Source organism: Anoplophora glabripennis, unplaced genomic scaffold (assembly GCF_000390285.2).
Source record: "Anoplophora glabripennis isolate ALB-LARVAE unplaced genomic scaffold, Agla_2.0 scaffold860, whole genome shotgun sequence".
Classification (NCBI taxonomy): Eukaryota; Metazoa; Arthropoda; class Insecta; order Coleoptera; family Cerambycidae; genus Anoplophora; species Anoplophora glabripennis.
In genome coordinates, this window is record NW_019417034.1 from 154,833 (window position 1) to 179,712 (window position 24,880).

A 24,880-nucleotide genomic window follows, 5' to 3' on the forward strand; every position below is an offset into this window, starting at 1 on the left:
ATCATCAAAAATCGTGCGACTTTTGTATTTCACATTTTTTTATAACTAAAAACAAAACAGTTAATGGGGGGGGGGCATGATTTCCGTGATCTTTCACTGTGGAAAGTTAAAGAAATCCTTTATTTCGAGGTTTTTACAATTCAGATGGATTTTCTTGTTCTATCATTGTCTTACTAAAAGCATTAAATTAGAAATATGAATTGTGATTAATTTAAATTATTATCACCTAAAAAACTAAGGTCTTCTCAATATCCCGTAACGGAATTGGAAAAACATTACAACAGGTAAAGTATATACCTGTGTATATGCACAATTGGAAGCAATATTCATCCTCAATTTATTTTCTATCACAAGCCATTCCACGATGTTGTGATGCTTTGAAGGTTGACTACTACTAGGTTCAAGACTGATGTTCCCTCCGCGTTCGCAACGAGGAAATTTACAGCCGACTGGGAGCGTCATTAGCACAGATTTTTTTACCAACGAAATCATTCAAAAACGTTGTTTGCCGTAAATATTAGTAGGATAATAAATATTAAGGTAACCTCGGTGAAGTTTCCAACGGTACCGCATTAGTTGACTTTTATTTGTTCGTGGATTCCACATGGTACATGATAGCAACTAATATTCAAAGCAGATGATCGAACTTTTAAAATAAATTTTTCCTTTTGTTACTCTTATTATTTCCATTTCCATGGATTACAATCGGCCCACCAGGGATAAGTCTGATGCATACAAAGAAACTGCTTATCTCTTTTGGCTTCTTTAAACCACTTAAGAAAATTATTTATTTTATTATATGTTTTTTGATTCTAGTTGATTTTCTCGAGATTTATTAATTGAACATTTTAGGTACTTACCTACTACTATCAACTCGTAATTTATAATCATTTAAAAAAGTTGTAATTTGAAATAAATTAATTCTATTTATGTTTCAATTGGAATCGCTAGCATTGGGTATCCGCAGAAGGCAAGGATGGCCCAATTCGCGCATGAAGTGTCTCCGTAGACTTTTTTTATAACCCGTACAGGAAATGGCACGGTACTCCAAGTGCAATAAACAGGGAGCATCCTCTCGTTTTGAATTAGGAGGTTCGTAACTGTATCTTAAATACGTGCTCGATTTGCATCAGGAAGTGTAACAAATGTGTGTAGGTACCTACTAGAAATCGGCAGCGGAGTACACGGGAAGAGTTTTAATCGATGTTTACTGTTTGGCATATGCCAAAAATTATAAAGTACCGTTACAGCAAAGTCAAGTTGAAAATTAATGCTACACCGAGGGAAATCTTTTCTAAGATAATAGTATTATAATAGCAATTACTGTTAAAATAATCAAAATTGATTATACGTATTTGAGTTATTTACAAAATTCAAAAAATTTTCACGAACTTTGAGGCATCCACAGGCCAAACGAAGCCTTTTCGGATATACATAGATGAATTAGCCTAAATCTGCCTATTTTGAGCCGCCCACAAATCTGTGGTCTTCCGTTGTACACGTTATTCTGGGACACCCTGTATATGTTAAGGATGAAAATGTTACCTATGTAAAAGGTTAGAAGATTAGTTTATGCATAAGAAGATAACTTATGAACACAACAGTACCTTTCCCCTATTAGTGTCTAAAAAGTCACTTATTTGTAGTTAAAAAAATTGGTATTGTCACCAAGCTCGTCATCCTGAGGTGACAACCTAACAACTGCTATAAAAACTTAACAATATGTACCTACATAAAAAGTTGGTAAAAAACTATTTAACCCCAAATAGGCTCTTTTAGCAAAAGCAGGTAGCTCGCAAGACTATAGTTAAACAGTATTTATCGTGGTGTCTACCAGGACGGAGAAACAGCATGCTACTTTTTTACCTTTGTTCTTGAATTTAGCATATTTTTATGGTGTGATATTGTTTATTTTTTGTTTTCATCATAATCATAATACTATACTGAATACTCGATTTTTCGGAAAACTTTGCCTGTTTCGTTAAATTTTCACTGAAAATGTCAAAGTTCAATATGTCGTTCATAAGACAAACAAAGTTTGCAATGTCGTTTCTCCGTTCCGGTAGGGGATAGTTAAATAAAATAATAAACGAATAGGTACATACATTTAGTAAAACTATATTCTAATATACGACCTGGACTTCATTATTATATGTAAATTGGCAGAAAACCAGTTAATACATCGGATTTATATTTGTTTATAGAGTTAAACGTCTTTGTAACAAAAAAATATTTTCTCAATTTACACTATGTTAAACATGTCAAGGTGATTGATAAATTAAATTTATAATAAAACCGGCTAATTACGGGTCATTATAAAAATCTTTTAGCTCCGATGATATAATGAATGGATGATGGATAATATAGAAGCGAGAATAAAAAATAATCACGAATAAATACTCATCAATCACCTTCAAGAAAGGTGATTGAGACAGCCGAGAAGATGTGCGCTTAGTTGGAGTAACTGCGGATTTAAATATACATATTTATTTGTGGCATTGAGAAAATATTTATACATATTAGGTACAATCTTTGTTCCAAGTGCTCTGTACGGTCAAAATTCTAATTAAAAACACCTATAAGGTGATATTGGCATATTTACCTAAATCTCAGTATTACGTGATGACTGCTGTATTTCTTGTGGACTGTATCTCGTAGAAACACATTTATGATAGAGAAGAGAGACCTACTTAATTATAAAGGATTGGAAAATAAGAAAAAATCAGGAGAAAAGAAAAATAAAATAAAATTATAGTTTGTCTTCTCAAATATTTTCTGCATGGGAGTTATACTTTGCTTTTTAGTTAACTACCGGTATATACATTTTTCAATTTGTTTCACAGCCGTTGCACAGGTTTGCACATTTTGTAACAGTTAATTATTAATATAAAATTACATTAACAACTAGAATAACGGCAATCGATTCGATCATAATTATGTAATGTAATAATATTGTCCGTATACGCCTATTCCACCAATAAACTGACTTTTCTTCTAACATTTAAAGAGAAAAACTTTAAAGAGAAAAACTAATACTAATTCATGGATGCCGCTTTTGGATTGATGATTTTTAAATTGATATCATGTATGTACCTATGCCTACTTTTATTACAAAGGCATATATGTACCTATACTACAACATTGAAAGTGCATTCATTAACGTGCAACTTCACCATTCCATGTAAATTATCTATTTATTATCAATTTATTAGCCTCAAGCGTTAAGAATATGACTGCTCTAACTTCAAATATCGTATTTATTATCTGAATAAATTTTTTGTATCTACAAAAATTAAATAAAACATACTTCAAGTTACTAACTAACACAGATTAACTACCTAAAAAAAAGATAACATATGGGTTCGGCAGACTTAAGAACGCTAAAAACCTGGCCATACACCAAGGATAGAAGTGCACCTATCTCTGTCGTTATATCATTGTTTATTGTTTCTTAAATGGTAGGTATAAACGACGACCATATTATGAGCTTTCTATGGACCACACAAAACCACAGAGCGAGACGTGCCAACCGACGGCGACGGCCTAACCTTGAATTTAAATCACACGATTTTATGTTCTATGTGGTCGTTTCTTTCCTTTATGCCCTTATTTGTTAGACTATCCATCTCATTTCTCCGAGAGAAGTTGACAGAGGCGGACTTAAACATTTCAAAATAATTAAAAACCCGCGTCAAAACAAAATCCGAAATATGTAGATGGTTAAGCGATTTAAGTTTGTATCTATTTTTGCTGTTATCGGTAAAGTCAATATTTAGAAAGATGCAGACGGCGTAGATCGGGTGATGAGAGTTATGTTATAAGAAAGACTCGACCATTATTCTTTATTATCATATCATAACATTACTAGGTATGACAATGCTTTATTTGGTTTTGTGACTAAAATCTATATAAGATAAAACTATTTCGGTAAACCAGTTTTAATTCCATAATATGTTGGTTTTGGATAAAACAAACATACACCACACCAAGCGAGGTTGAAATACCAAAAATACAGTAATTTCAATGAGAATGTGACCTATTTTAAACAGAAATGTGAAGCTTTCAAATTCTGCAAGAATAATAAAATCAAATGGGATGAGGGATGATTAGTTCATTGTTAGAGGTGTTCAATGTCTCATGAGCCGCAAAATGCGCGAAAGGCGTGGCGTATCCGCATAATTCTTCTAATAAGCACGTTGTGAAAACATTAACTCAGAACTAGACCATGTGCATGATTACAAGTAGAAATGAACTAAGGTGCTCGGGCATCAATAAAGTCAACTGGCGAACGTTCGTTATATATATTTTTATTGTTTAAATTAAAATAATAAAGAACAGGAATTATTATTATATTTGTAATCGGATCAAAGGCTTGTTTACGCTACGAGAGCTCGAGAGACTGTGAATATTAGGTGTAATGTTTTTAGGACGTAGAATAATTTAGGCGACGGTCGGAATGATGTTTCTGCGTATATGAAGGTCAATGCTCATAAGATTTTGAAACACCTCTATTTCTGAATATCTGGGTGGCAAGATAATGTAGACATTTGAAAAATATTTTTTTGTACCCAAACCGCTCATTTAATCAAAATTCTGCAAGTGAAGAATGAACGAACGAACTTTGAGGCCATCTCGCGGCCAAACTAGTCGATTTCGGATATAGGTGAATTATCCTAAATCTTCCGTTGTACACGTTATTCTGGGACACCCTGTACAATCTCATTACACTTATTTATTTATCGCTCCTTTTTAAAATATCTTATCCGCTGTTCTAATCGTTTCTGAATAAAATTATAAAAAGCTGTTCATTTGCCACTGTGATTTAAAAATGCACAAAACCGTGTATATTATTAACCCAAAATGACCCAAGCGTAGTCCTGTCCTGTTCAAAGGCGTAAGTAAGTTTTTTATAAGTATATTTTATATTATACAGCCGGCCAGGTACGTTCTACGTCCGAAGAACGATTAAAACGATTGACAAATGCGATGGTTTATTGGTTTCCAACCAGTGTTGTGAACTCTTGAGATTGGCTTTGCATCAAATGCGGTTTAAAATCCTGCCAATACCGTATGCAAAAAATATGTGTGTGTGTGTCTATACGTCTATCTACAAAGATTTTGTTTCAATAATATACCTGAGAGAAATATATTCGAAAGTTACTCGTGGATATATCTACAGAGTGTTTATTAAGTACTTGTACAAACTTTAAGGTGTGAATCTTTGACTAATTTTAATATGAAAAGTTCATATGAGCATGGGTCCGCAACGTCAGACACAGAGCGTCCAAAAAGCAATCGTAAATGTTATTAACATATTTGTAGAAATAATTTATTTTTAATCTTGGAAATGATCCAAGTTTGTCATATCGTAATACAATCAAAAACTCCATCGCATGTTTTAAACCCGTTTTTTTTACAAAACGGCTGCCTGCTTTCAGCGACAAATATTAACAATAAGAGTAAATTTTGTACGTAAAATTGAATGGACAATAGGCATGTCTAGTCAAAAATGACATACAGCGCGACACAAAAATGTTATGGTTATTTAAATCCAGGTACAACACTGCATGTGGCGCCCTCTAACATTAAATAAAAAACTAAGTAAATATTTGAGTTTCTCATCAATACATACTCCCAGTTTCTCGAATTTCGTCAAATTGCCATGTTACTGAACAAAAATATAATCAAAATACCAAACAAACATTTTTTTTGTACGCTCTGTATCTCAAGAATCAAGCCGTTGCGGATCCAAGTTCATCTGAACTTTTTATCTTAAAATTAGTCAAAGATTCTCCCTTTAAAGTTTTTACAAGTACTTAATAAACACCCTGTATATTAGTTGCCATTTGTAGAAGCCAGCAGTTGTACAAATTCATTTATTGATGCATATTTATTTGTAAATTTACCTCGAAAATTACTAAAACACCTTAAAGGATACTTATTATATTTTTATATTATGGAGAATTTTTCCACGTGATAAATATATGACTGGAGTCGCGCTCTAGTAACTGCATATCATATAACGAGCGTTCAAATAAAAACGTGGTCAAGTTGGTTCTGAAAATTTGGACGTAGGGCGTAGCGTATAGCAAATGAACTTAAACGTCATCTGTCAAAGCGCTATATCGCCGCTATCAATTTGAATATTTTCGTTTTAAAAAGCGTTTAAAATGGTGTTTTCTCAAGAACAAAAAGTGTTTATCATAGAGTCCTACTTTAGAAATGGACGCAAGATTGATGGAATATGGAAGTATTCTATTGAGGAATGTTTCATAGAATTTCAAAATCAATTTCCCGGCGTTGTTGAGTACAAAATTTTTCAAAGTGCAGTTCAGCGTTGTGTTAATGTTTTTCGTGAAACGGGCAGTGTAACAAGAAAAGAAGGAAGCGGCCGACCTAAAAAGCGGACTGAAGAATTAAAAGAAAATGTCCAACAAATAATGGAAAATACGCCAAGAACTTCTGTACGTGTTTTATCACAAATGGTGGGAGTATCAGTCGGTACCTGCCACACAGTGTTAAAAAAAGATTTGCGTTTGTTCTCCTATCGTTTAACTTGTCAGCAAGAACTTCATGAAGTTGATTTTCCGCGACGGGCTGTATTTTGTGAATGGTTTTTAAACAACTACGGTGAACTTCATAATATCACCTTTTTTTCTGATGAAGCCTGGTTTCATTTAAGTGGTTACGTAAACTCACAGAATATGAGAATGTGGTCTTCTGAAAAACCAGATAACTTTTTTGTCGAGGGCCCTCTACACGCTCAAAAATTTGGAGTTTGGTGTGCTCTCAATCGAAGGAGGATTTATGGACCTACTTTTTTAATGGTACTCATACTGTGCAAAGGTATAGAGAAGAAATTATCGCTCCTTTTGTTAACCACCTGAAAGAAAACGAAATTACAAACTTTTACTTTCAACAAGATGGCGCAAGGGCACATACGGCAGGCGAGACGATGAATATGTTGAGGGAAGTTTTCCAAAATCGACTAATAAGTCTCAATGCTGAACATGAATTTCCACCGAGGTCATGTGATATTACGCCGTGTGACTTCTTTTTGTGGCCTTACCTTAAAAACACTATTTTTGAACTGCCTATTCCTGATTTAAACCATCTGCAGGCTCGACTTATAGACAAGATTCGTGAAATTAACAATACCCCGAGCATCTTAGAAAATGTCTTTAATTCTTTGAGGAACAGGTGTGAAAAGTGCTTGGAACAAGGAGGGGGACACTTTCCGCAGCTCCTTTAATTGTTTGTTGTTGTTATCACGATTATTCTTTAAAATAAAGTTATATAGTCATTAACGTTATTGAAACTGACAGCTGCTATATAGCTCGTTGAGAAATGAGGTTAAGTTGGTCGCTATAAGCTACTCCCTACGTCCAATGTGTCAGAGCCAACTTCGACCACGTTTTTATTTGAACGCTCGTTATATGTATTTATCTACCTACTATCTTTATAATCAGATTATTTAAGCTGTATGCAAAATATTTATTCATCTAAAGTAGATACAACTATAAAGGGTACATACCTAATGGTACCCAAATAAGCATTTCAAGTGAGCTGTAAAAAATGAAAAAAATAGGAAACGCCAAAATCTGATGCAACTAATTTTCTTTCTTGTCGAAGGTAAATGGGAAAATAATAGAAGATAATGCGTTCGACAAGACACTATATTCATTTGAAGAGTTAATCGAACAAAGTTATTAACTTTTAAAAATACGTAAGTATGTCTAGCGAAAATATCTAACAATGCAACGATTACAACTACTAAAATAATACTACTATTTTGTACGTGCGTATTCACAGGGTGTCAGCGTGATTACAAAATTAGAAATATATTTTTAAAATATTACTGAATTGATAAACAGTGACGCAGGGGAGTAAAAATAAAATAAAATGAAAACTTATTGAGAGAGTGGTAGAAATTATTAGAAATTATACATTTATGTTATTCCAAAACAGTCTTTATGCACAAAGCTCCAGCCCATGGTTACAGTAACTTGTTATACTTATTAAAAAATCGTTATAATTACCGACCAAGTTGTGTAATATTAATATGTAATGCAAGATTATTCAACTGAAAAATTTTCATATTTTCCGTTCCCTATTTATATTCCAACATTTGGGAATGGCTTGTACCTACAAGTCGGGAGGTTCATTTACATCGGATCTTTCGAAATTTTATTTTGTCCACCCCGTACGTACGCGCATTGTACATATGCGAGCGAAGAGTCCCACATGTCCCGGCAGGCGCACCTTCGGAGGTGCGTGTGCTGCTGCCGCAGTCGTCAGCGACGTCGGCGTGCGGCAGGTGGAGTTTGTTGACCTGTCGGACGACGGACAGACCGAGTCTTTAAGGTAAGGAGCCCTGGGGGACAGCGGGCTGAAGTTCGCTCGTTACCCAACAATAGCTAAAGGAAGGTGAATCGTCTCTTTAAGTCGCTTCTCCTTGTTTATCATTTGGCTCCCATAAAGTTACGAATACATTCAACGCATAGTTAATCAGTTTCCCTCGACCGCTTAAAAAATATAATTTCTATTCTTGGGTCCATTTTAAGAAAAAAACTTGATATATGAACATATGTCCTAAAGGTCTTAACTTTTGAACTACAGGGTGGCAAAGTTTTAAGAAAAAACATTTTTTTATGATAACTTTGGTATTACACTAGATATTTTTTCAAATTTGGTACACGCCTTCTATTCATCGAGATGCATTTTCTGATGTACAAACAATTTTATTATTTTTGCCAGTGGCGCATGGCGTCTGTACAGGTTTTGAATTGAATATTTTTGAAGAAAAATATGTTACGCCACTGGTTTTTCTTAAAGTAAAAATCATTTTTGAAATCCTCAGTCCTTTCTGAGCAAATGTGGTGTCTTGAATTTTTTTCGTTTGACGTACGGTTTTCGCATAAAAAAATAAAATTCATTTGTACGCTGTTATGAAATTAGATACTAGTAAGATTTAAAAATGATCTAGTAGGTAAAAAGCAGATTTTGTTTTGCAAACATAAACAGTTTTGACAGTTGTCTACCCAGTCTAGTTGTCACGTATTTAAGTCATTAACATTAACAATATTATTTAAAAAACATGGTCCAATATACGAATTCTGAGTTTGCAGACATGCACTACATGTATGGACTTGCTGATGGTAACGCACTGGAAGCCAGGCGGTTGTATGAAGACCGCTTTCCAAATAGAAATATTCCGGATGCGCGAACATTTTCAAACATATTTCGAAAATTCTCCATGACTTTTTATTATATCCCTACCATATCCAACGGGTTCAAGCTCTGCTACCTCACGACTTTCCATTACGGATAAAATTTTGCCAATGATTTCTTCATAAAGTGAATGAAAATCCATTATTTGACACTGAAATTTTATTCACCGATGAAGCCAACTTTTCCAGAAACACCATCCAAAACTTCCACAACAATCACATTTGGGCTGAAGAAAACCCACATGCAATCTTAGAATTCCGTCACCAGGAGCAGTTTTCCGTTAACGTGCGAGTTGGAATATGCGGTGATTATTTAATTGGACCCTATTTTCTTCATGGCAGGATATAATTACCGTAATTTTCTCGAAGAAGAATTGCCAGGTTTGATGGAGGTTATTCCCATTTTAGTAAGAAATCGACTATGGTTTATGCACGACGGAGCACCAGCGCACTTCAGTGCTGTGGCGCGCAAATATTTAAACCAAAATTACAATAATCGCTGGATAGGTCACGGCGGATCACAGTGATGGCCACCTAGCCCCCCGGACCTCAATGCTTTAGATTACTTCCTATGGGGTCATCTAAAAACATTGGTTTACAGCAGTAATATCAAAGTTATCATAAAAAAATGTTTTTTCATAAAACTTTAGCACCCTGTAGTTCAAAAGTTTTAGGACATATTTCATATGAAATTTTTTTCTTAAAATGAACCCAAGAATAACCTCTTTAAATATTAGCACGTTATTAAGAAACAGCCTGTACAACGATATTATACAGTTAGGTATAAAGTGTTTATGCAGTAGTATTAATTTCTTCGTCACTGATATTAGTATGCGTTCGCCGTTGGACTGCTTTAGTGTCACGTCTCAGGAAAATCTGTACGGGTCTAAAATACCTAATTAAGAAGCTATGCACATACAGGATGAACCAAAAATAAATTGAACATATACATAAATCAAGAATTGAATTAATTCTTCACTGTTTATGCTAAAAATGTATATTTTCATTGTTTTGAACAGTATTTCCTATTTAAGTAATTAAAATTAAGAGATAATATCGAATTAAATGTGGATGATATATGGAATTAGTTTGAGATGGACATCTGCATCCAAATAGAACTGTTCGAATTTTACACAGATTAGGTACTCATTTTTCCCCATATTTAAACTTAATTGGGCCGTTATGCCAGAACAAGATTAAAGCAGCGTCAAATAAATCGTGAATGTCGACTAAAGAAACGTCTTCATAGGACTAAACATAAAATATATTAGTGATGCCTGTTACATGGAATGAATTATTAAAAGATCATGATTTTAACTTGTACTGAGAACCGCTGGCCTGGCCAAAACTTGTACTCACTCTCTAATTATGGACCACATGTAACGAGCGTTCAAATAAAAACGTGGTCAAGTTGGATCTGAAAATTTGGACGTAGGGCGTATAGCAAATGAACTTAAACGTCATCTGTCAAAGCGCTATATCGCCGCTATCAATTTGAATATTTTCTTTTTAAAAAGCGTTTAAAATGGTGTTTTCTCAAGAACAAAAAGTGTTTATCATAGAGTCCTACTTTAGAAATGGACGCAAGATTGATGGAATATGGAAGTATTCTATTGAGGAATGTTTCATAGAATTTCAAAATCAATTTCCCGGCGTTGTTGAGTACAAAATTTTTCAAAGTGCAGTTCAGCGTTGTGTTAATGTTTTTCGTGAAACGGGCAGTGTAACAAGAAAAGAAGGAAGCGGCCGACCTAAAAAGCGGACTGAAGAATTAAAAGAAAATGTCCAACAAATAATGGAAAATGCGCCAAGAACTTCTGTACGTGTTTTATCACAAATGGTGGGAGTATCAGTCGGTACCTGCCACACAGTGTTAAAAAAAGATTTGCGTTTGTTCTCCTATCGTTTAACTTGTCAGCAAGAACTTCATGAAGTTGATTTTCCGCGACGGGCTGTATTTTGTGAATGGTTTTTAAACAACTACGGTGAACTTCATAATATCACCTTTTTTTCTGATGAAGCCTGGTTTCATTTAAGTGGTTACGTAAACTCACAGAATATGAGAATGTGGTCTTCTGAAAAACCAGATAACTTTTTTGTCGAGGGCCCTCTACACGCTCAAAAAATTGGAGTTTGGTGTGCTCTCAATCGAAGGAGGATTTATGGACCTATTTTTTTTAATGGTACTCTTACTGCGCAAAGGTATAGAGAAGAAATTATCGCTCCTTTTGTTAACCAGCTGGAAGAAAACGAAATTACAAACTTTTACTTTCAACAAGATGGCGCAAGGGCACATACGGCAGGCGAGACGATGAATATGTTGAGGGAAGTTTTCCAAAATCGACTAATAAGTCTCAATGCTGAACATGAATTTCCACCGAGGTCATGTGATATTACGCCGTGTGATTTCTTTTTGTGGCCTTACCTTAAAAACACTATTTTTGAACTGCCTATTCCTGATTTAAACCATCTGCAGGCTCGACTTATAGACAAGATTCGTGAAATTAACAATACCCCGAGCATCTTAGAAAATGTCTTTAATTCTTTGAGGAACAGGTGTGAAAAGTGCTTGGAACAAGGAGGGGGACACTTTCAGCAGCTGCTTTAATTTATTGTTATAACAAGGAGGGGGACACTTTCCGCAGCTCCTTTAATTGTTTGTTATTGTTATCACGATTATTCTTTAAAATAAAGTTATATAGTCATTAACGTTATTGAAACTGACAGCTGCTATACAGCTCGTTGAGAAATGAGGTTAAGTTGGTCGCTATAAGCTACTCCCTACGTCCAATGTGTCAGAGCCAACTTCGACCACGTTTTTATTTGAACGCTCGTTACTTACTCAAAGCTTGTATACTAAACTACTCCTGCGGTTTCACGCTTGAACAAGAAAGAACTGTAGAGAGGATTAAGTAAAACACCAAAATAGCTTATGTATTATTTGCAGGTGTGAAAAAAAAATATCAATTTTAAATTTATTGACGGATGACGGATTTTTAGTGTTGTAATGTAATAAAAATTATACAAACATTTTCATACGAAAATAACAACCACGAAATTATACAATATATCCGATGTTATTAAAAGGAAACACGTAAACACCGCCTCTGGAATGATGCAAAATAATACGTCATTTAATCACAAATAAAATTGCGAATTAGCCCAATTACGCGTCTTCAGCTACAGGCTACTTTGCTCCTTTTTTTTTCGCAACCGCCATATTAAAAATCGGGACGCAGCGTTACAAATTATTTCCGCCCATGCCAGCGAAGCACAAAGTCTAATAATTGTTTACCTACGGGGCGAGTTATTTGATTAAACCGTGCCCGCATATTACTGCAGCGCAAACGCAAAAACGGTACCCATAATTCTATTACCCGTCATTTATTATTTACCATAAGTAACTTAATTCATAGTTCTGGCCTAATAATTTGATTTTTTGTAGACGTGCAGATCTGCTTCGTGGGTAATAGCGCCGATGATCGTAGGAAACGATTTATTTTTAAAATTCGCATTACGATCTAATTACAGATTTGAGTGAGGAACACTCGGCGTTGATGCAATTGGGGTGAAACCTCCAGTATTTTTAACATATTCATAACAAATTTATAAAAAACTATTGCACAGCAAAAATTACATGATAAAACTTTACTGATGATGATGGTAGTTTTACCATCTATAAAACCTATAAAACATCTACAAAACTTTTTTCTCATATTTCAAAAATACAAAGAGAAACAAAAATGACCTTGAAAATGATCATTTTTAATTTTTTTATTTTCTTACGCAAATAACTTAACATGTTTTAATTCAAATGAATTTCGCTTAACTTACGTAGGTATTTACAGTATTCCTGTAACACTTGTGAAACGTATGGAAGGATATACCTTGAATCCTAAAGTTAGGGGGAGTGTAACCCCCCGGTGGGTTACCTATTTATTTGTTTTTTTTTTTTTTTATTAACAGAACAGTAACTTTGATATTTGTTTCATATCATTTCTGGCGAATGACCCGACTGTTGTCGAGATAAACTGCTTTAGATGGCCCATGTATAAAAGGTAACAATAACAACAATAAGATTTATTTTACATATCACGATTTTCTGACCGAATTTAACAAAGAATCTAGCGCGTCTCTAATCAGCACATATTTGGCAACACTTATTTCTTTAGGCTGTTACTATGATATGTGCTACCCTTTTCAATTTCACATAAATTAGGAATTAAGTCTGACATACTATTGACAAGTTGTGGTATTATTTTTATTATTTAAAATATTCATTTGTAGATTTAAGTAACTAGAGGACCTAATACGTAGGTACCTATAAATTATCGGCGTTTAAAATATTCAAGATCAACTTTTTAAAGTACATGCACATATTAAAAATTTCACGTTTTACAGCTACCTACTATTTAAAATTCTCTTTTAAATAACAATAAATCATTCTTAAAACTTAAAAAAAAAGTTAATACATCTGCAGGAAACCCCGCTGCACCCACAGACATTTTTTCTATGCGAGAAACTTTCAGTGAAGATGACTCACCAGCGGGATAGTATTGTTTTAAGACGTACTTTGCATGCCTAATTTAAATTAAAACGATTTTTACTACATGTCATTGTCACGCCCACACCTACCTATGTAAATATCGCAAACGCTGTGTGCATATTTACCCATTATGGGCATGGCAAATACTTTAAAATTATTATGATAATACTGAAATTAACAATTAGCTTATAGAAATATGCTTAACATTACTCAACCGGTGTGAAATTGGCGACTAATATTTCCGAAGATAACCGAACATTCACGGGCGGAGGTACAAAATGTATTGCATCATAAAGGGTAATATAATATGTATCTCTTGTTGTAATACCGAATGTTCACATTTTTTACAATTTTTGCTTTCCTTTATTAAGGGTTTCATCGACTTTCAACCTCCCCACTTTAATTTAAATGATAATTAGCATCGCCGCTAGCACCGCTAACAACCTCGAAATTTGAAAATAATAATATCTCTGCTCTCATACATAATAAGTACTTCATTTTTTTCTGGAAAAATAGTATTCGGGGTGTATTTTGAAATGCTGAAATTTCATCGACTCGCAAGTACCGGAAGGGTTGTTTTAACAACTCCCAGACGTGAAAATAATAATATCTCCGCTCTCGTACATAATAAGTACTTAATTTTTTCTGGAAAAATAGTATTCGGGGTCTATTTTGAAATGCTGAAATTTCATCGACTCGCAAGTACCGGAAGAGTTATTTTAACAACCCCGAAATTTGAAAATAATAATACCTCTACTCTCATACATAATAAGTACTTCATTTTTTCTGAAAAAATAGTATTCTTGGTGTATTTTGAAATGCTGAATTTTCATCGACTCGCAAGTTCCGGAAGGGTTATTTTAACAACCCCGGTACTTGCGAGTCGATGAAATTTCATCATTTCAAAATACACCCCGAATACGATTTTTCCAGAAAAAATGAAGTACTTATTATGTATGAGAGCGGAGACATTATTATTTTCACGTTTTGGGGTTGTTAAAATAATCCTTCTGCTACTTGCGAGTCGATGAAATTTCAGTATTTCAAAATACACCCAGAATACTATTTTTCCAGAAAAAATTAAGTACTTATTATGTACGAGAGCGGAAATATTATTATTTTCACGTCTGGGGGTTGTTAAAACAACCCTTCCGGTACTTGCGAGTCGATGAAATTTCAGCATTTCAAAATACACCCCGAATACTATTTTTCCAGAAAAAATGAAGTACTTATTACGTATGAGAGCAGAGATATTATTATTTTCAAATTTCGGGGTTGTTAGCGTGCTAGCGGTGATGCTAATTATTATTTAAATTAAAGTGGGGAGGTTGAGAGTCGATGAAACCTTTAATAAAAAAAGCAAAAATTGTAAAAAATGTGAACATTCGGTATTGCAATTCTTCAACAACAGATACATATTATATTACCCTTTATGATGCAATACATTTTGTACCTCCGCCCATGAATGTTCGGTTATCTTCGGAAAAATTAGTCGCCAATTTCACACCGGTCATTACTCATACCACTCTTAAAAGATATCAAGATTACAAGTGCCCGTATTTTTAGAACAAAGTTGATACAAAAAATCTGAATAGTGCATTGCGTATTACGTATGTATGTAAGTACCTATAAGCTTCCCCTAATTGCATTTTTAAATAATGGAATGTACTGCAAAATCACTTGGTAAGTATTACCTAGCTTTCTTCCTAGTACATTAGAAAAAGTTTGCAACAACCAGATGCAATCGCATTTGATTCGAAACAATGAATTTTGAACCAAACCACTTGTAAGCGTTATATAGGAAGGCGCATGCGTCTGACTGTTGGAATTTTGACTAACTTCAATATTTAATGATAATTTGACTTGAAAGATAACAAACAGATAACATCGGAAGGCAAAGAACCGACCAAACCTATTTACTTTGAGAATATTCATTTCAAACAATTATTTAAATCCATTAGGTTTATATTAATTTTCTGACAATTTCTAGTAATATTTACAAATTGATAGGTACCTACTAGATACTATCTAATCTCGTATCTAATATAATGGAATGCAAAGCAGACCATTACAATTACAATACTTGTAAATAGAGGTAGAGCAGTGGGGAGTCATCAGGTATAAAAAAAATCGATTTGCAAAAAATTCTATTGCCATTCGACTTTCCGCATCTCGATTTATTTACTCTTCAAATATCTTCCCCGAGTATGTAAACACCCTGTATATTACACGACATAATCAAATACATATATAAAGCTATTTTACGTAGACTTATGAAATATGGGTTAATGATTAACTACAAATTCTATAAACTACCGTAAAGTAAAACCTTTTTGGTAAACTTTGCCCAGATGACACATAAATCTGAAAATTTTGTAACTTCGGTTTGGCAACATTGTAGGCGTGTGTGATTGTACGGGTGAAAAGTTTAGTCATCATAAAAGTATATGATCTAATAGTTGAGGCACAGAATATCATAACAACCATCGGTGGTAGAGTGTGCGTCTGTCAATGAGCAGGAAAGTTTTCATCATTTTTGCACTATTTTTTACCCTACATAGTAAGGTTTATAGTAGGATCGTATTCGATGCAAAGTAGAGCAAAAAGTTGTCGGTTTTTTATCAAAGAAAAATCATGTCATCATTTTTAGGAGGCGTAAGATAAATCATTTCAAATTTAAAATGAAATTCAATGTAAAATCTGAAATACCGCTGCATACGCACTGTGTTCTGGTACTAGCTGTAGTCGCCCAGGTGCATCGAGTGTACGAACTTGTCGGTTATACGTCAAATACCGAGTCAAATACTAACCTGGCGAGCTTTGCCGTCAATTAGAGATCGCTTCCAAAAAACAAGTAAACAACAGTGGCACGTACAGAGGTAAAATGTAGTACATATGTGGAATTTAGGAAACAAATTGGATTTATAATAAATTACATTTAAAATAAATAGTTTATGAGAATAAAGAAATTTTTGTAGGAACAAGGGTGCCAGACCTGAACTGATCCCCTCGTCCCTTCATAATGTATAAAGAAATTATTTAATTTGTAAAACCCTTAAAAGCGTACTTCATTGGTTCCCTTGACAAGGCAATGATTTATTACTTTGCATCGAAAATGATCCTACTATAGTGTGGCTCACCTAATCAGAAAATTTTTATGATATAATTACAGTTACATACATCTTGTGCCATCTTAAATAGGCAAACAGTTTTGTATTACCTACACCTAGGTTTTTTTGAGCGGTAAAATAAAAATGGGCAAAGTTAACAATAGTTAATAACTACTATTTATGTACGCTGCTCATCAAATAAACATAAATAAGAGATTGTTCCCATTGTACCTATTGCAAGGGCTGAATTTGGCAGCCCCATGAGTATAATGAGTATAATAAACAATTTTTTTCGGCATAAAAAAATTTATCAAAAAAACCATTTTAAAAAACATTTTTTATGGGCAAAATTACTCTAAGACTGTCTAAATTTGCTTAATTTACGAATTTAGTAGAGTGGACGAAGAAATACAAATCAGTTATTGCCCATCTATTAAAAAAATCCGAGGACCTGCGCACATTTGTTAATGTCGGCATTTTCTAAATGCTTAATTATATCTGAAAATATTTTTTTCAGTGACATAATGTACTGTTTCTGAAATTATCCTCAAAATTCTGAAAAAATGTGGGCAAAGTAACACGGATCTACGGTACTGCTATGGTATAAACATGAACTTCAATGAAAATGTGCCTTTTGAAAATTTTCTCAAACTGTATATTGAGTGATATAATAGCGTAGAACACAGTACATCACATAAGTGAAATAAAGTTGTTCTAAGAAAAGAATCTGCTTTTTTTTTCATTAAAAAGTGTTAAATTCTTACACTTAATATATTATACAATAATAAATATGTAACAATAAGACAATTTCTTCCACATAAGCTCGTAAAAATTATTAAATATGTAAATATAAAACAACCTTCATATATAAAACGCGGAATGACGTAAACAAAAATAAATTTTGTATCATAAAAAAGAACTAGTTTATAGCGATATGAGATATATGTCAATGTAAGAAACGATGACCACCAGATGCTTCATTCTAAATACTCGTAATCTTTGTGCAACCCCTGTCCTCGTCTAAAACCCTCCCCACCATTAGCCATTTATATTTATCAGTTACCATTTGTTGATCTGCATCTATGTACATTCGATTTTCAACAATGACCAACTACAATATGGGTAGGGTGAATAAAATATTAAAGTTTATTCTATTTTTTACATTTACGATTTTTAGCGGAAGAATTTGTGGACAATCTACTGAATGAAGGCAAAAAGATCCCTTGCGACGAAACGTTGGAATCGTTCAAGAGAACCGAAGTACCAGTCTATTACGATGAAAAACTCTATAAAAGGTAATTTGTATAAAAATGACGTGTTTTTTCTCACATGTTCGAATATAACTTTTTAAATATGCAGTTTACAGAAAAAAACTATTACTGATGAAATTATTCGGTATGGTATTTTTTGCGTCAGTACTGGGGTTAGGCATTTTAATTGGCGCTGATTTAATTTTTTTTAATTATTAAAAAAAAGAAAATTGATATTATAACGATGCTGTGTGATAGTTAAAGGGTTCAAGTATGTTTAAAAAAATCAGCGCCAATTAAATTGCCTAACTTTAACCCCAGCATTAACGCAAAAAAATAACGATATTTCGCGCTGAAATTTAGTAACAAATTGTATCATGCCAAAACTAACAGACCGATTTGGATCGGGTTTTGGGATTTCGTTCTGTAATACTTTAAAGTGCTTACATCTACATTTATAGTAGAGTTGGACAATTTATTACCCGTCAGTTGAACGCTTCAAAATTACCTCGATTTTCATCACTTTCTTACGCTGTTTTGACTATGTAGCAACAAAAATATAATACGCGCGGTTATCAAAACAATTCTATCTTATAGCAAATTTTATAACAAACAATTTCATCAGTAATATTTTTTCTGTAAACTACATATTTAAAAAATTATATTGGAAAATGTGAGAAAAAACACGTAATTTTTGAGTATTTTTGCATTTTTAATTTTTCCTGCAAATAGCACTTTTTTTCTTGGCGCGAATTTATATTTTAATTGTATATATTATTTTCGACCGATTTTTACTAATATCTAATCAACGTCAAGCAACAGCCATATCTCGAAGGATTTGAGCTTAATTCTCTTGGACTACAATTAAATTAGCCATTGTGAAAAGATCCATAATTTTAGCATTTAGTGTAGCGTCAGCGGTTCCCATTCGATGTATCATCATTCATCAGTTTCGTCTCCCAGTTAAAGAATACATTTAACATTTACTAATTAAATTAATTATGTACATATATGTTATGGAGCTTATAATTAAATTTAAATCTTGAAGGATGTGGCATCAATTCAACATTTTTATTAATTAGATTTATCAACTTTAATTTGTTTTTATTATTTTTAGAGGACAAGCGTTTTTCAACGAAAACATCTACGGGCTCATGTTCAGTAAATTCCTGGGCCTCATATGTGTCATAGCCTTACCGGCAGGCCTAAACGTTTTAATAATGACGAAAATGAGCGGTTCCGATATGACCGCTTACAGGAGATATCTGGCTACTGTATTCCACGTCAAAACTTGGTACGACTACGATTTTCGTCCCGGGTCCAGGTAATTCGTATAAATATTTAGGGTATGAAAAGAAAAAACGATTAACTGAGAACTAGTACCTAATATTGCATTTTTTTGGAACTTTTAAGCGGTTCAAAGAACGAAACCAATAAAACTGTAACTTTTAAAAGGCCCTACGTTGTTTAGTACTAGTTTTAAACTCACCTCCTATTGTAGGTATATAAGGATGCTTGAAAAATCTTAAACATTTTTAAATCTTACTAAAAAGGGTAGGTACTTGCAAAATGAACTTCATAATGTTGTTAGTACACTATTAAAACTGACTAAATAACTTTCTTTCGATTAACCTACAAGGTGACCCATAATTCTCTTTTATTGCAATTTACTTCATTGTTATTAAGATTTTTGAATGGGACAAAATGTACAGCTATATAAAAGGTCTCCTAGAGACAAAAAAAGTAATAAAAAAATAATTGAACCATATTGATTTTTTTTTTTTTTTGAGAAAAAGTATCGTTTTTGTGTTTGTTCCACCTCCTGTTTGACCGGAAATAAATATGACCAACATTTATTTTTGACTAACTCCGTAACCGAAAATTTCAGAAAAGTTTGTAATGTGGTTATATCATTTTTGCAAAAAATAGAGGAATTTTTTTCTCCGAAAAAAAATCAGTTCTTATAAAATAGTAGTAATAATAATATCTGCTAATCTCTGTACTAATGCTCCTGCTAATGCCCCAGTGGATCTTATTTGTTGTTTTTGTTTTATACACCACAATGTCCCAGTGGTTTGTTTATCGGATCTCGCTATTCATTATTATTTGATTGCACACTTAAAATTATCAATTGAATTAAAATTTCTAGCAAAACCAACAAAATGTGAAATGTTATAACTTGCCTCCGACATTAAATTGTTTCGGTTTCTAGACTTCTAGCATCTATAGAAGACGTGAAGAGAAAACACAACGCAGCTAGCAAGCAAAGCATCAGAAGGCTGAAGTACAGATTCAGCCAAATGGATATGGCTTTAACTCAGTTTGGGTTCATGGGTTTCGGGTTAGTGAGGGGTGCCATGGTGGGAATTCATAATCCGAAAGAAGAGGATCTCAAGGGCTTCATACACGTTTGGAGAGTTTTAGGATATATTTTGGGAATCGAAGACAGGTCTAATCATCATATATTCTAATTCTAATAAAACTAAAACAAAAATATTGTTTTTAGATTCAACATATGCAGGAGCTCAGTACAGGAAACTAGAGAGATCTCCGATATACTTTTGAAAAAAGTCTTCACTCCCATGTTCGAGAAACCCGAAACGTCGCTGGTTAAAATGGTGAACTACTTAATCAACGGAATGTCCGCTGTAGATCCCGCCATAGATTATTATTTATGTATGACGTATTTACAAATGGTACTAGAGAACCGAGGAAATTACAGGAAGCTCGAGAACCAAAACTATAAAAATATATCCTGGTGGGTTAAAACAAAACTGAGTATATTGTCTATGATAATGTACTGTTTAAAATTTAAAATCATCAGATTGTATTTCCAATATATTACTGTATTCAAATTATGGTTGGCCAGCGCATTCCCCGTACTCGCTTACATCAGGTTTGGAATTAAGAATGGACATGTAAACTTTTTGAAAATTATTTACAGGTCGAAAAAAAGTAATTAGTTATTTTAATGGCCGCCAGATAAGTATATTTTAATTTAGAATATCCCTTTTAAATTCTCTATTGTAATTTAAGTATATTTTTAAGCGAATCTTTAACTGACTTCCTTATTTGCATATTAGTACCAACCAGAGACAACATTATTTTGTCTCTGGTATGTACCAACAGTACTTCAGAGCTAAACTGTATTAACTCCCATTTAGACAATTTTACAGAAGTAAAATTTAATCTCAATTAATTGTACATACCGCTTTTATTGTTTTTTGTTAGATGGTTAAAAGAGATTAGCGAAAAAAAGCGATGTTCTGAAATTTGTTCACATTCGGCTTAACTGTACTTCTAGTGGGTATGAATGTGAATACACAATTTTTTTTGTAAGATGTTTATTTGTCAAGTTATAGGTTTCTAAGAATAGTCGTAATTGAAATTCGTATTTTTCGGAAATAGTTTTTCGAATTAAGCAAATTTATTTTATAATATTAAGTAAATATGGCAACTTATACAGAAAATTTACTGTTCTTTTTAATTATAAAATAAAATTGGAAAAAAAAATTCGTGTACCTACAAAACCGGAAGTGAACATTTAAAATAAGAATTTTAGTAACTTCGACCATTTTTTTTTTATTTCAAAATATAGCCTAAAGTACATTTATAATACACCAGAAGTTTTAAAATTGGATCTGCATTAGTTTAGAAGATGGATGAATTAAAGTACATAGTACTTGTCACACTGAGCGTGATACCTAGCCTATTTTTTTGCATAATCAGATTCGTGAGATGTTCCTTAACATGAATCAAGATGATGCCGGCCGGAAATCTGGTGCACATTTGTTTAAACAAACTTTTTGTTTTACATTGACAATTTATTGATCAATTAATTCATGAAGTCGCTTCATCAAGAAATTGGACAAGTGTAATGCACCAAATCTGCTGTCAAATAACTTCATGAATTTATTCATCAAGTTCTTGACGAATTAGAGCATGTTCTAATTTTCGTTAATTTCTTTGTGAAGTTCAGAAGTACCAATCCAACAGATTTCCAGCTTCAGATCAGTAATGAGGTTATGTTATTGGAATATGTAAATAATTGTGTGGCGTCGTACTAGTTTTGCATTGTTTTTACTAATTTGTTACTTACAAAAACTAATATTTATATAATATGTGTCAGAACGGTACCGCTGTTGTATCACTACAATTATGAGTGGAAAGGTGACATTTTTGAAATTTATTTGCTTCTTTGATTCATTGGTAAAACTGATTCATACGTCAAAAAACTTGACAAAGTCTGTAGCACTGTTTACCAATAAATTCGTGAATTAATTCATAAAGAACTCGTCAATTTATTCATGAATAAATTGTCAATGTAAAACAGCTATTAGGTCGACTGGTTTGCGCGAAAAAAAGACATATTATTAGTAAAACTGTTGTGATATCATAATAATAACATAATGAAACAATATTATAACAAAGGAAGAACAATTTTATTTGAAAATTTTTACAGTTTTACAATGAGAATCTGTTATAAACCGGTTCTCTTTACAAAAAGGCCTTCGGTGGTTGGAATAAAGGCGTGAAACTTTTTAGTTCCTAGAATGGTGATTGCAGAATCGATTTAACTTTGTGAATCTATTTTATTACAAAGATTTTAATGCGGATGCAGAGATACATTTTCACGCAACGTCTCACGGATGGTCTTGGGGGGAACCTCAAACGTTTAGCAACGCGTGCAAGCCTACTTTTACCTGCAAGTAAAGCAATCGTTACACACATGTGATTATACGGATGGGCAAAATCATCTTTAGAACAGACAGCCATTTACTACTGCTCCAAAGACAATATTCAACGTCAGAGGACTTTTTCGCAATCCCCGTTCGATTCTGCAATCACCATTCTAGGAACTAAAAAGTTGCACGCCTTATTCCAACAACCGAAGGCCTTAAGTATTGTAAAAATAACCAGTTCTAGAATGTAAAACTGTACATTTTCAAATAAAATCGTTCTTCCTTTGTTATAAGTTATAAGATTGTTTCATTATGTTATTATTATGATATCACATCAGTTTTACTAATAATATGTCTTTTTTTCGAGCAAACCAGTCGACCTAAGGAAGGCTAGGTACCACGCTCAGTGCGACACGCATGTACTTTAATTCATCTATCTTCTAAATCTAAACTAATTCAGATCCCATTTTAAAACTTCTGGTGTATTATAAATTTACTTTAGGCTATATTTTGAAATTAAAAAAATAAACAAAAAATTGGTCGAAGACACTAAAATTCTGATTTTAAATGTTCATTTTTGGATTTGAATTCATTCTTGATCTCGTTTTTTTCGCTGTTTTTTATCTTTTACCTTTGCTGCACCTGATTTATAAAGTCGGGGAGTTTTATGTCGATCTATATTTCGATCCATATTTGAATAATGATATAAAAAAGAAACTTTACACAGGTAAAGTAAATATTATGTCACAATAAAATATTACAACAGTTTAGGGTTGTATTTTTTAACTATCAACAGTAGATTATGTTCTATCTAATAAAGATAAAGTAGAGAGCATTAGTAAATTGCAAGTATTCTTATTGTATACGCTTTCTCCCTCTAGTGGCAGCTCTTAGAATCATATCGATATCTTAATGGATAGAATTCAAATTTTAAGAGCAAAAAATTATATTTTTAAGAATAATTTTTCTTTCTTAATCATGATGGGGAGGTCTTAAAAAAAATCTTAAAAAAAAATTAGTTTTCATAAAAAAAATTTTGTTAACATGGTGGGGGCCCCTAGTTGCTGCAGCCTACACCAGCCTATAGGTAAATCAGGCACTGGAATTAGGTATACCTAATCACAGCAGTCATATTTAAAAATTGTACAAGTGAAGAAATTTAATAAATATGTCAACGATAGAAGGCAGGGTACAAAGATAGAGGGTCTGCCAATATTACAGGAAATAAATATTCTCCTGCCTCCAAAAAAAAAAAAAAAATATGTAGGTATAATTTATATGCTCTTATTATTGTATCTATTTTTGTCTTTAATTAAATTTCAAGTAACTTATCTAAGTAGGTACCTACCTACTTATCTTTATAAATAATAGGCTCCAATATAATTTATTATTGTACGTACCTACCAACTACGTTTTTGTATATCTGTACCTCAGAGCTAAACTGTATTAACTCAATTTTTTACGAAAATGGGATTATTTGACAGCCCAACTCAGTTTCTTATGCTCTTTCACGTGCTAAGCAGTATTAACTCCCACTCATGATACTTTCGAAGATAGACAGTGCTAAATAATAATAAGTCCCAACCTGTCTCCAAGCTAGACAATCGTATGTGTATTTAATATTAACCGTGTTTCATTTCCACAGTATTAAGTTCCTTGTTACATCAATTTAGTCCGAGACAAACACGTGTATGTGGAGTTAATATTCTATTAGTTTGACTTCGGAGTATTAACTCCACACATATCAAAATCATGTTGGTTTACTTTAGTATTATATCCACATTCATCGTGTATTATCGCCAATTAGTAAATATTATAATATAAAATCCCTAAATCATGTTTGTGCCAAAGTATTAACTCCATTTTTTCGAAAAAAAAATACGAATAGAAAATTATTCTTTTTTTTATCAAGGAGAAGTAAGAGTTCGAAGTTATGGAATGATAAGCAAAATTTAAATCTTTAAATCTCTCCTGTAAAATTTCATTTTTGGCACTTAATACAGCTTAGTTTTGAGGTACAGATATAGAATTTTACATAGAATTCTAGGTCAGTGCATGAAAA

At 33.0% G+C, this 24,880-nt stretch overlaps 2 protein-coding genes across 2 annotated transcripts in view; one reads left to right on the plus strand and one right to left on the minus strand.

Moving 5' to 3' along the window:
• The window catches only part of LOC108913650, a 118,065-nt gene that overhangs the window by 92,596 nt on the left and 589 nt on the right, over window positions 1-24,880 (minus strand). The window lies entirely within an intron of this gene.
• LOC108913651 lies at window positions 15,379-21,585 on the plus strand. The gene is made up of 5 exons (XM_018719232.2): window positions 15,379-15,459; window positions 18,064-18,181; window positions 19,254-19,460; window positions 20,349-20,585; window positions 20,643-21,585. The coding sequence occupies exons 1-5, from the start codon at window positions 15,435-15,437 to the stop codon at window positions 21,097-21,099; spliced, it is 1,044 nt and encodes a 347-aa protein (XP_018574748.1). The 5' UTR covers window positions 15,379-15,434; the 3' UTR covers window positions 21,100-21,585.